Below are 17,545 nucleotides of genomic sequence, written 5' to 3' on the forward strand. Positions count from 1 at the left end.
GCAGGAAAAGGGTAGAAAACGACCTTCAGTTCCTCCAAGTCCTGGAAGACTGAGACAAGGGGAAGAGAGCAAGGTAAGAGCATCTATTCTTATCTTTGATCCTTCATTGATAGAAATAGAGTTAACTCCATTCATAACTCTTAGAAATGGCAGTTTGATAAATACTTTGTTAATAATATCAAGTACGGTTTTTTATGTTGAAGTTGTGATGTTTCACATGTTTGAAATCTGGATTTTTTTTAATTACTTTTTTTTAGGTTTTGTTCTTTTTAAGAATTATTTTATTTAACTTTACTTATTTTTAATTTAACCAGAGAGGGAGAGAGAAAGAGAGAGGGAGAGAGAAAGAGAGAGGGAGAAGGAGGGAGGGAGGGAAAACAAGAAAGGAAGCCGCCAGGTCTGGGACTTGAACCACGGTCAGCCATGTGGGAGTCCAGTGCCCTTAACCACCATGCCACCTGCTGCCCTCCCCCCCCCTTTTTCTTTGCCATGGGGCCTGTGCATTCACCGGAGAGACAGAGATAGAGAGAGGAAAAGAGAGAAATCACCTCCCAGTGGGAATTGGCTATGCTGCAATCCCTTCTCTTCCGTTCTCCTCTTGAGATTTTGGACATGCATACACATGCACCTGGTGTGATTTTCAAGCAGTCAGGTCTGGGATTCAACCTGTGGTCAGCTATGTGGTAATCCAGGGCCTTAACTACCACGCCACCTGCTGGCCACCCTAGATTACTTTTATATCCTAGCCTAAAGCGAAATGATATTATAATTCATTTATTTGAAATATTTATCAAAAAGCTTTGTCTGCTGGCATCACCAAGGATTCTAACACCATGACAGCAAGTGCTTTAAAGCTGTGTAGCATAAAGTTATGCTCTGAGTGTATAATAGAGTCCTTATTCATTTTCTATGTGGTTTTGGGTGATTATTATTATTATTTAATCTCTGTGCTTAAATGAGACACTTTTCTTTCTTTTTCAAAGAATTATTTATTTTATTTATTTTTTTAATTTGACTAGAGAGACAGAGAGATAAACAGAGAGGAAAAGTGAGAAAGCAAGCCGCCAGACTCACTGGTGGTCAGCCATATGGGAGTCCAGCACTTCAACCACCATGTCACTTACTGGCTCCAAATGAGACACTTTCCTTAAGGTATCTGAACTGGATTAAGTTCTACACATTAATTTAATTATACTTTTCTAACTATATTAGGTTTATTTATTTTTTTTATTACTGGCTAACAAAATACTATAAATTTAGTGTTCAAAAGTACAGAGTTATTATTTCACAACTTTTCTAGGTTAGAAGTCTAGCATGCATGGCTGGATTCCTTGCTCTCAGATTCTTTTATTTATTTATTTATTTTGAGAGAGATTTTTATTTATTGTAGAGTGCGTGCACTCTCCAGAGACATTGAAAGCGAGAAATCACCTCCTGGGTGGATGGCCACACCACAATCCCTTTTCTTCCATTCTCCTTTTGAGATTTTGGGCACACATGCACACATGCCCAGTGTGAGTTTTAGGCTGTTGGGTCTGGGATGGGGCCATTATGCCATCTGCCACTTCTTCTGCTCAGGTTGTTAACACAGCTGAAATTAGGGTTTTGGCCATCTGTCTAACCACTATCTTACGTGAGGCTCATTGTATTCTATCCTCTCTCAGGTTGTTGGCAGAATTCAGTTTCTGGTAGTTGCAGGCCTGAGATCTCTATTTTCTTCCTGGTTGTTGATGAGAGGTCATTCTTAACTCCTAGAAGCTGCCTGTGTTTCTGGCCACATAGTCCCTTCCATCTTCCAGGCCTGCACCAATGCATTCATTTAACTTCCTCTGTCTCTATAATCTATAGACACAGCCTTAAGAATGTATGATTATATATATATATATATATTTTATTTTTTGGAGAGGTTTTTGCTATAGGGTGCGTGTGCTTGCCAGAAAGATAGAGAGAGACAGAGAGATAGAAAGCGAGAAATCACTCCCCAGGGGGGATGGCCATGCCGCAGTCCCTTCTCCTCCATTCTCCTCTCAGGATTTTGGGCACACATGCACACGTGCACGGCGTGAGTTTAAGCCACCGGGTTCGGGACTTGAACCGTGGTTGACTTTGTGGGAGTCCAGCGACATAGCCATTACACTAACTGCTGGTCCTAAGAATGTATATGATTATGTAAGACACACCTGATTGATGTCCCTATCTTAGGTGAACTGATTATGGACTATAATTACATCTGAAAAAATCCCTTTGCTGCCATACCTGAATTAGTATTTGATTGAATAATTGGGGGAAGGTGTATATATATCAGGGACTGGGTATCTTAGGACCATTTTAGAATTCTGCCTGTCACATTGATAGCATTTCACCTGAATTAGTGTTATTATATAAGGATTTCATTTTCTTATATCATTAGAACTTTTGAGAGAGTGTTTTGTTTTTGTATAGTGTGCAGTTTTCATAGAGGAATATTCGTATGGAATGGTGGAGCCAACTGCTTTAATTTTGTGTTATTTAATATAATTAAATCTTCCTTTTTGTCTCATCTATATAGGAATCACTGTTTCTTAAAGATTAGTAATAATAAAGTTAATAATAAAGAGAGAATAATAATAAGGTTACTGAAGATGATCTATGTGTTAGTGTTTGCTAACTAGTCTAAGGTTATTCATGACTAGCATGGACTGGTGGTAGCCCTTCCATTTTGCCCACTCAAGAATCTGCAAAGCTCATGGTGTAAGACCTTTCATTTATAGCCTGTAGATACAGAATTGAAAATGCAGACTCATTCAACAGAGGATCATCTTTTTGAAAGGTGGAAAGTCGATTTCAAGTGCTGTGGCACTACCTTTATATTTATTCATTTGATAAGCAGTTCTTGAATGCTTGTTATGTTTTGGGCACTGTCTAGGTACAAGGCATACAATTGAGAACAAAGATCATAATGAATGTCCCCATGGAACATTAGTCTAATGAGGCAGTGGCTGACAGTAAACCATGATCCTATAAACTTTTAAAAACAAGTATGAAAGGGCTATGCAGGAAAAAAAGGAGCTAGAAAGTATTGTAGAGGGAATGGTTGATAGTGGTGGGTTATTTTATGTGGGGCAACCAGGGAAGTCTCTCTGATCTTTGCAAATAAATGATTTTGTAATGAAGTTATACATGAGACTTACAGTTACTTTAAATATATTTTATCTCTGGATAATAGACTTGAGAAAGTTCAGTGAATAATGAAGATGATTAGGCTTAATGGATGATCCTAAGTATTCCTAAATGGTTCAATGCTAAGAAGTGAGCTGTTACTATTTAGAACAATATTCCCCAAGTGTGGTTCAAAGACCCCTGAGGTTCTAAGATCCTTTCGGAGGCTCTACAAGTTTTCTCTTTCTGAACTGCATATCTATGTAATGCTAGATTTTGTTTATATACTTCAGATAATATAATAATACATTAAATGTGTTATTTCTATACATTGAATGCTGAAGCCAGCAATGAATCTAGCCATCTTCTATTTGGCTAGACATTGAAGATACTGTAAACATGTAAAACAGTGCTACTGGCCACATAACATAGTGTAAGACACACCTGATTGATGTCCCTATCTTAGGTGAACTGATTATGGACTATAATTACATCTGAAAAAATCCCTTTGCTGCCATACCTGAATTAGTATTTGATTGAATAATTGGGGGAAGGTGTATATATATCAGGGACTGGGTATCTTAGGACCATTTTAGAATTCTGCCTGTCACATTGATAGCATTTCACCTGAATTAGTGTTATTATATAAGGATTTCATTTTCTTATATCATTAGAACTTTTGAGAGAGTGTTTTGTTTTTGTATAGTGTGCAGTTTTCATAGAGGAATATTCGTATGGAATGGTGGAGCCAACTGCTTTAATTTTGTGTTATTTAATATAATTAAATCTTCCTTTTTGTCTCATCTATATAGGAATCACTGTTTCTTAAAGATTAGTAATAATAAAGTTAATAATAAAGAGAGAATAATAATAAGGTTACTGAAGATGATCTATGTGTTAGTGTTTGCTAACTAGTCTAAGGTTATTCATGACTAGCATGGACTGGTGGTAGCCCTTCCATTTTGCCCACTCAAGAATCTGCAAAGCTCATGGTGTAAGACCTTTCATTTATAGCCTGTAGATACAGAATTGAAAATGCAGACTCATTCAACAGAGGATCATCTTTTTGAAAGGTGGAAAGTCGATTTCAAGTGCTGTGGCACTACCTTTATATTTATTCATTTGATAAGCAGTTCTTGAATGCTTGTTATGTTTTGGGCACTGTCTAGGTACAAGGCATACAATTGAGAACAAAGATCATAATGAATGTCCCCATGGAACATTAGTCTAATGAGGCAGTGGCTGACAGTAAACCATGATCCTATAAACTTTTAAAAACAAGTATGAAAGGGCTATGCAGGAAAAAAAGGAGCTAGAAAGTATTGTAGAGGGAATGGTTGATAGTGGTGGGTTATTTTATGTGGGGCAACCAGGGAAGTCTCTCTGATCTTTGCAAATAAATGATTTTGTAATGAAGTTATACATGAGACTTACAGTTACTTTAAATATATTTTATCTCTGGATAATAGACTTGAGAAAGTTCAGTGAATAATGAAGATGATTAGGCTTAATGGATGATCCTAAGTATTCCTAAATGGTTCAATGCTAAGAAGTGAGCTGTTACTATTTAGAACAATATTCCCCAAGTGTGGTTCAAAGACCCCTGAGGTTCTAAGATCCTTTCGGAGGCTCTACAAGTTTTCTCTTTCTGAACTGCATATCTATGTAATGCTAGATTTTGTTTATATACTTCAGATAATATAATAATACATTAAATGTGTTATTTCTATACATTGAATGCTGAAGCCAGCAATGAATCTAGCCATCTTCTATTTGGCTAGACATTGAAGATACTGTAAACATGTAAAACAGTGCTACTGGCCACATAACATAGTGGTTAAGTGCTGTGCATAGGAAGCTGGATCACGTGGCTGACTGTGGTTTGAATCCCAGCACTGGTGGCTTAAGCAAAATTCAGATGGGAACGAGGAGAGAAAGAAAAAGGATCGCAGAGTATCAAGCCCCATTTGGGGCTCTTGCATGCACACGCTCTTTATCTCTGACAAGCACACATACTCTCTGGCAACTAATTAAATAAAGTAACACAGTGCCACTCCTTCACCAGTTTTTTTAAAAGTTGGCAAAATAGGAGTGTTCTTATTTAATAAATATGTTCTTTATGTTAATATATCATAGATTTATCAGTATTAAGTGAACTTAAATTTTGTATTTGAAAACTAATTCAGTTTTAATTTCTAATAAGGTCAAATTTTAGAAAATAAGGTAAACAAGAATATTTAAAATTATTAAGGGGATCCTTAATAATTTTTAAAAGTGTAAGTGGGTCCTAAGACAAAAAAGTGTGAATTACTAGGTTAAGAACTTTTTAAATATGATTTTAATGTTTCTTAAGAACTAATTATTTACTTCTCTATAGATCAGCACAATAGATGCATCTCCAAGAAATATTTCTCCAGGACTTCAACAAAATGGAGAAAAAGGTTGGTCCTTCCGTTTAGTGATCACTTACCATTGGACTTGAAGAATTATTGTAGTGTGAGAGTTATTTTTAACTGCTAATTTTGATCCAATTTTTTTTTGATACAATTGTTTTTTTTAACTGCTAATTTTGATCCAATTTTTTTTGATATAATTGTTCAATAGATGTTGTAAAATATTTGTAACTAACAGTTTAAGATTAACTTTCAGTGTATTGCAAGAAGACAGATTAGCATATAGAAATAACATGAAATATAGGAAGTGCTGCTATTAGGGGAAGAAGCTACAGAAAAAAGAAAAATCGAATTTCTATTTTGCTTATTCTACAGTCAGCTCCCAGGTTTCACTGCAAAATCTTATAAAGTTCATATTTTTAATGTTATTAAAATGTTTATTTGACTTAAGATATCTTTTGCATTATTTTATCAGATAAGGTGATGTCTTCCTAAAACTTTGTGGAGAAATTTGCAGACTGTAGAACAAGAGCTCAACTCATAACTCTTGATATTTTTTTTAGAGTTTAATGTTTTTTTTTCCTCTCCCAGATGAGCGTATATTTTTCTTGACAGTGTCCTAATTTAATTTATTCTCTAGTAAACTGAGTAAACTGTTGCACTATTTAGGTAAGCAGTGTGTTGTAGAAGGAGTATTAGGGAAGAGTCAGATATGGTTGGTAGCTGTAGTCCTGCCACTCTGGATTTTGTGCCCATTTCCATGACATGAACTGCATAGGACATAGAAATATGAATTAATATTTAAAGACATAATATTTAAATTGAAATGGACCTAATGTTTTTAAGTGACTTTATTTAAGATTGTGTTTTTCCTTAGAGGATCGCTTCCTAACAACCTTATCCAGCCAGAGCTCCACTGGCTCCAGCCATCTCCAGTTGCCTACCCCACCAGAGGTCATGTCTGAGCAGCTGGGGGGGGTGGGTCCTGACCTGGATACAGCCAGCAGTTCCGAAGGTACAATTCCAGTCATTTTTCTTGTGCTTCATTGGATCTAACACTGAGAGCTGTTATCTTTGGTTATATGTATTCCCAAGAAAGGAAAGCACTGCTGACTCTTTGACTTAATCCTTTCTTATACTTTAGCATTTTTTAAAAATACATATTGAAAGTGCTGTTTTAGATATAGCTTTTTCCTTTCTTTTTTAAAGAGGTTTTTGCCATAGTGCTCATGTGCTCACCAGGAGGAAGAGACAGAGACAGAGAGAGGGAAAGTGAGAAATTATCCCACAGGGGAGATGGCCATGCCACAGTCCTTTCTCCATTCTCCTCTTAGGATTTTGGGCACACACGCACACACACCCAGCATGATTTTCAAGTTACTGGGTCCAGGACTCGAACTGTAGTCAGCCATGTGGGAGTCTAGCGATATAGTCACTACACCAGTTGCTGGCCCCTAGATTTAGCTTTTTTTTTTTTTTTGGTGAGACTTTTTCTATAGGGGATTGTGCATATGGCCCCATTCTTGATGCATGAGAAACACACACACACACACACACAGAGAGAGAGAGAGAGAAACTACCCTCTAGGGAAGATGGCTACATGTAATTCCTTTTCCTCTATTCTCCTCTAGGGATTTTGGGAATGCGTGCACATGCACCTGGCTTGAGTTTCAAGTCTCCCGGTCTCAAACTGGAACCATAGTCATCCGTATGGGAGTCCAGTGCCTTAACCACTACCCACCTGCTGACCCCTAGATGCAGCTTTTTATCATTATCACTTCTTCTTTTAGTTGTACTACTTGACATGTAAATGTCTCAGTGACAAAATGTTATTCAGCTTCATCTCCCTTCTGGGATCTTACTTTCTTAAGTCCCATGTAACCCACGATTCTTTCTCGGTGAGGAAATCAGAGACATGGCAGCCCATTTTCTGACAACAAATATTTGCTTCATAATAACAAATTTGTGCATCACATCTCGCTCTCCTTACTTTCTGTTAAAGCAGTAACTACTTAATTATAGTATAAATTCAAAATTGCTGTTAAACTCAGGTGTAATAGCCATGGTACACATAACCAAGTTTGAAGCGATGGCATGTACAGCTGTGTTTAGCTCACGCGAGTTCAAACAGCCAGTTTATCTTGGCTGTTGCCTGCTCCTGCACTGATTATAGGATGATCTCCATTTCTGAGATGTTATGGTGTTTCTTGTTTCATTCCATAAGAGTAATTTTTCCTAGATCAGAAATTTTAAACCATAATTGGTGATTATGGTGTGCATGTCTGTATTCCAAATAGGTAAAGAAATAAAATTGAGTCTGTACTTTTCCTTTCTGAATATTAATATATAAGTAAAATATTTTTTATCTTAGATGTGTTTGATGGGCATTTGCTGGGATCCACAGATAGCCAGGTGAAGGAAAAGTCAACTATGAAAGCCATCTTTGCAAATTTCCTTCCAGGAAATAGCTATAATCCTATTCCATTTCCTTTGTAAGTATTATAAAAGCTAGTGGCTACTGGGTGGCTTTATTTTTCCTTAGTTTAATATTTTCTTTATTTTCTCTTAATTTTCTTAATTCAATTTATTTGTAATTTTCTAGACTTAGGATAAGTATGCTCATTTATTTTATTATTTTCTTTTAAGAGAGATTTTTGCTATAGGGTGTGTGTATAAGCTAGAGAGACAGAGACAGAAAGCAAGAAATCACCCCCTGGGGGGATGGCCACACCCAATCCCTTCTCCATTCTCCTCTTGGGATTTTGGGCATGCATATATGTGCCCACTGTGAGTTTTAATCTGCTGGGTCTGGGACTTGAACCATGGTTTACTCTGCGGGAGTCCAGTGACATAACTATTACATCATTTGCTGGTCCCTGTTCATTTATTTTTATATTCTTTATTTACTTATCCTAAATTATATTTCTTCATAGTTAAAGGAATTTGTTTGGAGTGACTATTCTAGAGATCTCTGTTTTGAAACTTTATTCTGATAAGCATAATCACCTTCAAAAAGTTCCTCCTTTTTGTTGTCTATTTAATTCAAGTTCTCAGCATCTCCATGCATTTGGCTTACTTAATTATATTCTTATTGTCTGGTATTAAGTTAACTCAGAATTTAGCCTGAGATGGACTTGTAATAAGTTACTGGTTTTTATATGTGTCTTTTTTTTTTTTTTTGCTAATTTCATTCTTATTAACTATTTTAAAATTTTGAACAGTGATCCAGATAAACATTACTTAATGTATGAGCATGAACGGGTGCCAATTGCAGTGTGTGAGAAGGAACCCAGCTCTATCATTGCTTTTGCTCTCAGGTATTCATGGGGCTTTTTTAACCTATTATATTTGTATATTGTATGTATTGTATGTAATTCACTTTTTTTTTTTAAGAGCTTTTACATAAGGTGAAGCAAAATGATTGAATATAAGCAAAGTGTGTATTTTTCAGTAGGATAGCTTGTTGTCTTTGTACCTGAAAACCATTTTTTTACCCAGCTGTTGGGTCATTGGAAAAGTCATGCCTTCTTGCATAGAAAAAAAATCTTCATGACTTTTCTGATGACCCAATAATAGGGTGTAAAATGGTTCCTAAGCAAATGCTCAGTAACTAACTAAATTGACTAGACAAGTTATTTACTAATCCTTGAGTTTCCTAACTATTCTTTCTATTATAATATGTTTCCATTGTGTCCTTTCCATCACTTTACTTACTGATGTAGTACTTGGAACATACCTGCTTTATATCATCTGAATATCTTCATCGTAGTCTTTACTCATTTCCTTCCTGCTTCTCATGCATACCAGGTTAAATTTTCCTGCTTAAAATAATGTTGCTCTTATGCCTGACCTCATTGACATTGCTAACTTTTTAATTTATACAGTTATCATGTGTCTTAAAGAAGCATCCTATTTTTAAAATACATATTATGTTTAAATGAACAAAGCTTTTTAATTTTTTTAAGAGGTTTTTGCCTTAGGATATATGCACTTGTTAGAAAGAGACAGAAACACTGAGAGGGAAGGTGAGAAATTGCCCCCAAGAGGGGATGGCCATGCCACAATCCCTTCTCCTTCTGGGATCTTGGACATGCACACACTTGCCTGGTGTGAGTTTCAAGCCATTGGGTCTGGGACTCGAACTGTGGTCAGCCATGCGGGGGTCCAGCAAAAAAATTACTATGCTATCTACTGACCCAAAAGCATTTTATTTTTTATTTTTTTTATTTTTTGCTATAGGGCGTGTACTCTTGCTAGAGAGGCAGAAAGTGAGAAAAAATCATTCCCAGGAGTCATGGCCACAATGCAATCCTTTCTGCTCTGTTCTCCTCGGGATTTTTTTGGACCTGCTTGCCCACTCACCCTGTGTGAGTTTTAAACAGCTGGATCTTGAACTGTGGTTGACCACATGGGAGTCCATCAATGTAACCATTATGCCATCTGCTAGATTTATATACCTCTACCTTTGTAGAGTTTAGAGTTTAGAGTTAAGGTAGTGAGGGATTTTTTTCTTTATAAGATTTCATATGACATAATTTTTATCTTTGCCTTTTGACTTTTATGAAAATAGTATTTGCTTTTCACTTTATTGATCAGTTATATTAACAATATGAATGGTAATACAGTTAACTAAATAAAAAATATTCCTTGTATTGTTAGGAAACAAATATTCTAGTTGAGGTCATCTTTCTGTGTCTCTTAAAAATAAAACATCGTGTCATGCCACTCTTGTTCCGTATTTTATTCAAAGCAGGACTCCTAGGTTGCTAGTCCAAGAGTCAGATTTTTTTCGATCAATAGAACTTAAACATTTTTTTCTTAAAGTTTAGTAATTTTGAATAGAAAAGTAACCTCAAATTTCTGTATTCTCTATTATACTAAACCCAGAGATTTCACTTTTTTAAATTATTTATTTATTTTTTATTTTTTGGAGAGGTTTTTGCCATAGGGTGCATGCGCTCACCAGACAGAGAGACAAAAAGTGAGAAATCACCCCCCAGGGCAGATGGTCACGCTGCAATCCCTTCTCCTCCATTCTCCTTTTGGGATCTTGGGTACACACACACATGCGCCCGGCGTGAGTTTCAAGCCACCGGGTCTGGGACGCGAACCGCTGTCGACTACATGGGAATCCAGCAACATAGCCATTACGCTAACTGCTGGTCCCACTTTTTTTTTTTTTTTTTTTTTTTGAGAGGGAATTTTTTGCTCTAGGATGTGTGTGCTAGCCAGAAAGACAGAGAGAAATCACCCCCCAGGTGGGATGGGCTCGCTGCAGTCCCTTCTCCCCCCTTTTTCTCTTGGGATTTTGAGCATGCACATACATGCACCTGGTGTGTTTTAAGCCTCCAGGTCCAGGACTTGAACCACAGTCAGCCATGTGGGAGTTCAGTGATTACCATTACACTGGACCTGAAATTTCTACTTTTAAGTACCTGTTTGACCCTTGAAATAATTTGTTCTAAATGTTAGTAAGTAGGCGTTTTTTGATGATTGTTGAGGATATTGATACTGGTTACTAAGTCAGTGGATCATATTTGGTATGTTATGTTTTCTGTGAAGACATGAAGACATTTCTTTATGAAGCTTCTACTTGATCACTTCTGTTCATTAGCCCAAATGTATTTATTTAATTATGAACACATAATGATTGTGTTTATATAATGCAAACCTTATTCTAAAGCATACAATTTATTTTTAGAGAAGAGCTTAATGTGTAACATTTTTCAACCTATTTCTACCCTAAGTTGTAAAGAATACCGAAATGCCTTAGAGGAATTGTCTAAAGCGACTCTGTGGAACAGTGCCGAAGAAGGGCTTCCAACAAATAGGTGATTCATGATTGTATAGAATCTATTTTAATTTAGTTATGTCATCATTTTTCTGTGTGTTCATACTGAAATTGTATTCTAGAATATTATCAGAATTAAAATTTCTTGAATCTAGATAATGGTACTCATATTTCAGCCACTAATTGAGACAGCAAAATTCAAGTATAGCAAGTAACCTTAAGAAGGTCCATTAGTGTACAATTGTATGATTTTTGCCATAGCAGTTCAATATATATTGCAGATTTAAATTCTAACTTTTTTTCCATTAAAAAGTTAGATTTTTATTTAAAAGACAAGTTAGTGTGAGATTAGGTAACCTTGCTTGGCTTTGTAATTTAAAACATTGTGAATTTTCCACTGAAAGATCCTAATAGTTAAAACCCAAACCAGTTCTTTTGCATGGTCAGTATTTTAGACAGACAGAAATTGCCATAGGCTCATTATTCAGATTTTTACTGAAATAAGTTTTCCAACTTTACCAATGATAAAATTTTATCTGAAGTATTATCATGCTGACTCGTGTGGGAAAATCAAAGTAATTTTCTGTAATTATTTGACTTACAGGTGCTGACATAACTCTAATGGACTGGGGAAAAAATATCATGAAAGTCTATGCTTTCATACATTTTTTTCAGTTATAAAATTTTGTTTTCTTGAGTTCTGTAGATATTTTAAAACTTTTTCTCCCATGTTCTAACCTGTGTTTGTAAAAGTTATTAATCAGATTTCAGATATTTAGGCGGGGTAAAATGGAGAGTAGATTAGTACAGGTATCAAACTATTTGCTGTTTTTTGTCTGAATAGTATAACCAGTTTTTCCTTTTTTTTTTTTTTTTCATTTAAGCACTTTAGACAGCAGACCAAAGAGTAGCAGTCCTATTAGATTACCTGAAATCAGTGGAGGACAGACAAGCCGTACAGCAGAAGCAGAACCACAGCCAAGTAAGATTACATGGAAGAGTATTTATAATTTGTTTTATTTGTAATTATAATTTAAAGAGGAAAACACATTAAATTAGAAGTGACATCTCGAAAGGATTTACTACTTCTGATCTCTTAAATCTATAGATTTAAACATTGTAATATAGTTGCTCATAGATGTTTTGCTTTTCTTTTTGATTCTTTCCTTGATTGTAAATTCAAATTATTGAATTTGAACTCTTAGGATTTTTGGTCTATATAAAAAGGAAGATCTACTTTCCTAGAACTTGTAGTTTAAAATGTACAGCGGAAGAACTGTAATAGTTTTTATGAATTTTACAGTCTTATTAACGCTATGAAAAGAAATTTTTTATTTATTATCTCTTTTTTTTTAAAGAATTATTTACTTAATTTTATTCATGGTCATTGTTTTATTTTTTTGTTTTGAAATTGACCAGAGAAAGAGAGAAAGAAGGAAAGAGAAAAAGCAAGCTACCAGGTCTGGGACTCGAACTACAGTCAGCCATGTGGGGATCCAGCCACTTTAACCACCACACCACCTGCTGGCTCCTGTTTTGTCTCTTAATCCCTACAGTAATGGGATTATTTGACATATCCCATGTTTCAGAAAGAAAGTTAAAATTTAGATTAAGTAATTTGCTCAGGATTATTTGGGGGTAGAGCTGGGATTTGAACTTAGATCTCTGACTTTGTCCTTTTGGACAAATGCATTCACCTATGAGTGATAGAAAATTCAACTGACTATAATGGCTTAGATAAATACATTTGTTTTTCTGAAATACCTGTGCCTGATGGTGGGAGGTATTGTGATGATTCAGCTGCTCAGCATTGTTATATGACAATAGAGTGATAGTTTTTCTATGATTCTCTTAAGTTTTTCTCATAGTCCAACTTTTTGTTTGTTTGTTTGCATTTGAGGAAGAAAGAAGGGTCTTACAGGCTACCCCTGCTCTCTTTTACTAGGCAAGCAGAGGCTCCCCCTTTAGTCTCCTTGCTCAGAAGTGAGTCTCATGGCCACTCCTAACTGTAAAGAAGACTGAGAAAGTAGAGTTGCAGTAGCGTTGTTCTGGTTGTCTTATACAAATCATGATGCATTTCCTGCAGCTATACACATAGCCCCCCAACCCCCTACCCCGCCCCGCCAAGAACTGCAGTTCTTTTAGTATGGAATCAGGTAGGAGTAGATATTAAGGTAGCAGTTAGAGTGTCTGCCACCCTAAGTAAACACTTTTATGACATAATGTTTTCTGTGGGATTATACATGGTGAATTTACAGGATTAGAATTGTACATATTAATGATAAAATGAATGAAACTTAAAACTAGGAAAAAAAGTATAGAGCAAGCTTTAGTAAATTCTTGGCCATCTTCTGGTGTTTAGTTTTTGAAAGATGCTAAAAATGAAATCTTATATTCCCCTGCGTTAAAATTTAGGAATACAAATGATATAAGGGTGTTGCTTTTTTTTTTTTCCCGCAAGTTTTTTTGTTATAGGGTGTATGTTCTCACTGGAGAGAGACAGAGCTACACAAAGAGAGAGGGAAAGTAAGAAATGATCACTTGGGGGATAACCACACCACAATCCCTGCTCCTCCATTCTCTCAGGATTTAGGGCCCACATGTGCACACACTCAAGAGTGTTTTTCAAGCTGCTGGGTCTCTAACCACATAGTCAGCCATGTGGGATTCAGCCTTAACCATCACACCACCTGTTGACCCCAAAGATGTTACCTGTAACTCTAGCTTTTTAGCTTGCAAAGTTGTTTTGTTAGTTTAATTTAGTATATTGCAATATTATAAGAACTGGACCCTAATTTAATCTTGTTGCTTAAGATGTTAATACTGTCTTTGTAAGATATTTTTGAAAAACTTCCTTGGAAATTTTTACATTTCGATATTCAGCTAGCTAAGCTTTGCTCTCCATCCATGTTTCTAATATTAAGAGCATTTACTATTCTGAAATAAGATGTAGAATAAAAATTAGTGTAAATAAAAGTATCTGCATTACTCAAATTTATTAGCTTCATATAGTGGTTACTGCTAGCAAAGGAATGAGTTGAAAATTTTTATTTTCCTCCCGCAGTGACCTGTACTTAAAATTAATTAAAATTAATGTGTTACCTCTTATTTTTAGCCAAAAAGGCTTCTGGAATGTTGTCCTTCTTCAGAGGGACAGCAGGGAAAAGCCCTGATCTCTCTTCCCAGAAGAGAGAGACCTTACGTGGAGCAGATAGTGCTTACTACCAGGTTGGGCAGACGGGCAAGGAGGGCACGGAGAATCAAGGCATTGAGCCTCAAGGTGTGTTAAAGGAGACTAAATGTGCTTATTTTAGCTTTATTTATTTTAGTGCTTGTGTATAGATAATTCTTATTTCTGAAACCAGGACATTACCTCTAATCTTACTCTTCAGTGTGGTTAAGTGGAAAAAGCATGTGAGAGTCCAGATGGTTTCGGATGTCATTGCTATTACTTACTGTGTGGTAGAATCAGAAATCCTTAGTTTACATACTGGAGAAGTGGCAAAAGCAATGTCTTAGTGATATTACACACGTAGAACGTCCGTCTTACTTGGATATACTCAAACATTTCACTACCCCCTCAGATGTTTTCTTTCTTTCACATTCCCTGTAAAGTTGTAGGTATTTATGCCCACTTTTGTTTTGATATTTAAAAAATATGGTGACCTGATTGTGTTTGGGTTTGGGTTTAGACCAGAAGTTGGTGGACTATGCTGACCTGTTTTTGTAAATAAATTTTATTGAACATAGGCACACCATTCATTTTCTTACTATTTGGTTGCTTTCACACTACATTGGCAAGTTGAGTAGTTGCACCAGAGTTAAATATTTACTGTCTGACCCTTTACATAGATGGTTTAGTGACCCCTGAGCTAGACCAACCAATTGTAGTTTAAAAAAAGAGCAACTACTGTAAAAATTTTTGATTAGTAATTAAGATATCAATTTAGTATCTTATAGGCTTCAATTGGGTTGTAGGTGTTTATAATGTGATCTTTTTGGAAGACTTTGAAATTTAAAAAAAAAATGATTTTGAAATGTGAAACTTAGGGGATGACTTGTTCCTGTAGATACTAAGATATATTCCAGATCTGCAGTATTTAAGTAGGTATCTGACAGTAGGTTTGCCAGCTAAATGATTCAAATACATAAAATAGCTCTGAAGTAGATGCTAGTGTATTGTGTATATTGTAAGTACAAGTTAGTATGTGGTAAAGAAGCAGTACAGACTATTGGGATAGCATTATTCCATACCCATGGGGAAAACTGGTCATAAGCTCCGATAGAGAAGCCATGGATATTCTTGGTAAAAGAGCTAAGTTACTCTATTGCTATCATTGGAATCACTTGCAGGTTAAAAAAATTATTTAACCAGAATTCTCATATTTTTAATCTAAAAATTAAAATTTCAAAGATACATACATTTTTATTGTAATCATTTACACAGTTTTATTGTACATCTAATGCTTGTTAGTGACTTGGCTAGGATATTTTTACTGTTACTTTGATAATCTTTGATATATCAGAGAAAAGATAAAACAAATTGCTATTTCAAACTTTGCCTTTACTAATGATATTAAACTTTTTAGATGATATAGATGGAGGAGATACACAAAAGAAACAACTCACAAATCCTCACGTGGAACTTCGTAAGTATAAAATAATAGTATTATTGGTTTGGAGGCAGAGACTAAATTGAGCAAACTTATTTGAAACGTCAAGCTTCATATAGGATAAAAAGCAGTTTATTGAAATGAGTATTAACTCTGTGTTCCAATATGAGATTTATTTATTTTTTAAAGAATTATTTATTTTATCTTGTTTATTGTTAATATTATTTTTTAAAAATTTGACCAGAGGGAAAATGAGAAGGCAAACTGCCAGGTCTGGGACTCCGGCCATGATCAATCATGTATGGGAGTCCAGCATCTTAACCACCATGCCACTTGCCAGCCCAACAACATGAGGTTTATGAAATCTACAATTTAATTTATAAAATATAAATAGTTAAATGTACACATTTAATAAGATTACAATTTTATTTATTTATAAATTATACTTTAATTTCTAATGTTTAAATAGTTATATAATCTGGAGACAGAAACTTGTCAAAGGACTTAGAATTGTAGATATGTGTGCCAGAAATTTATTCAAAATAATATAATTTACAATGCATTTTTCTGAGAGATTTTTTTTTTCTTTTTTTGGAGAGGTTTTTGCTATAGGGCGTGTGTGCTTGCCTGAGAGACAGAGAGAGACAGAGAGACAGAAAGCGAGATATCACCCCCCCAGGGGCAATGGCCACACCGCAATCCCTTCTCCTCCATTCTCCTCTCGGGATCTTGGGCATGCACGCACACGCGCCTGGTGTGAGTTTAAGCCACTGGGTCCAGGACTCGAACTGCAGTCAACTACATGGGAGTCCAATGACATAGCCATTACGCTAACTGCTGGTCCTGAGAGATTTTTTTCTATAGGGTGCGTGCACTCGCCAGAGAGACAGAGAAAGACAAAGGGACAGAAAGTGAGAAATCATCCCCCAGGGGGTATAGCCATGCAGCACTCCCTTCTCCACTCTCCTCTCGGGATATTGGGCATGTATGCACATGCACCCTGCATGAATTTTAAGCCTGCAGGTCCAGTACTCAAACTGAGGTCGAATACGTGGGAGTCCACCGATGTAACCATTGTGCCATTTATAATAAATTTTAAGATGTTTATTAAGAATTGCTATGAAAACATAATGATGAAAATGGAGTAATCAGTGTAAAATTGGAACTGAATCTTATCTTATGATTTCTTTCTTTTTTTAGAGAGAGATTTTTACTATAGGCTGCATTTGTTTGCCAGAGGGACAGAAAGGGAGAAAGTGAAAAATCACCCCTCAGGGGGTGATGGCCACACCACAATCCCTTCTCCTCCCTTCTCCTCTTGGGACCCTGGCCATGCTTGCCTGGTGTGAGTTTCAAGCCTCTTTGGTCTGGGACTCAAACTGTGGTTGACTATGTAGGAGTTTAACGCCTAAACCACTATCCCAGCTGCCGGCTCCTTGTGATTTCTTTTTCTTTTTCTTTTTCTTTTTTTTTTTTTTGAGAGGTTTTTGCTATAGAGCATGTGTGCTTGCCTGAAAGACAGAGAGACAAAAAACGAGAAAGGACCCCACAGGGGGGATGGCCACACCTCAATACCTTCTTCTCCATTCTCCTCTCAGGATCTTGGGCAC

The 17,545-nt window shown here is 36.0% G+C and overlaps 1 protein-coding gene across 1 annotated transcript in view; it reads left to right on the top strand.

The window, feature by feature from the left end:
• Positions 1 to 17,545, top strand: part of PIKFYVE (phosphoinositide kinase, FYVE-type zinc finger containing) — a gene marked incomplete in the record, with an annotated part of 104,409 nt that overhangs the window by 75,943 nt on the left and 10,921 nt on the right. Inside the window, 9 exon segments of the mRNA XM_014586186.2 lie at positions 1 to 73; positions 5,516 to 5,579; positions 6,409 to 6,546; positions 7,903 to 8,023; positions 8,753 to 8,848; positions 11,279 to 11,362; positions 12,207 to 12,304; positions 14,438 to 14,602; positions 15,912 to 15,971. Of these exon segments, the coding sequence (XP_014441672.1) occupies positions 1 to 73; positions 5,516 to 5,579; positions 6,409 to 6,546; positions 7,903 to 8,023; positions 8,753 to 8,848; positions 11,279 to 11,362; positions 12,207 to 12,304; positions 14,438 to 14,602; positions 15,912 to 15,971 (899 nt within the window).

Source organism: Tupaia chinensis, unplaced genomic scaffold (genome assembly GCF_000334495.1).
Source record: "Tupaia chinensis unplaced genomic scaffold, TupChi_1.0 Scaffold000018_1, whole genome shotgun sequence".
In the NCBI taxonomy this organism is placed as follows: Eukaryota; Metazoa; Chordata; class Mammalia; order Scandentia; family Tupaiidae; genus Tupaia; species Tupaia belangeri.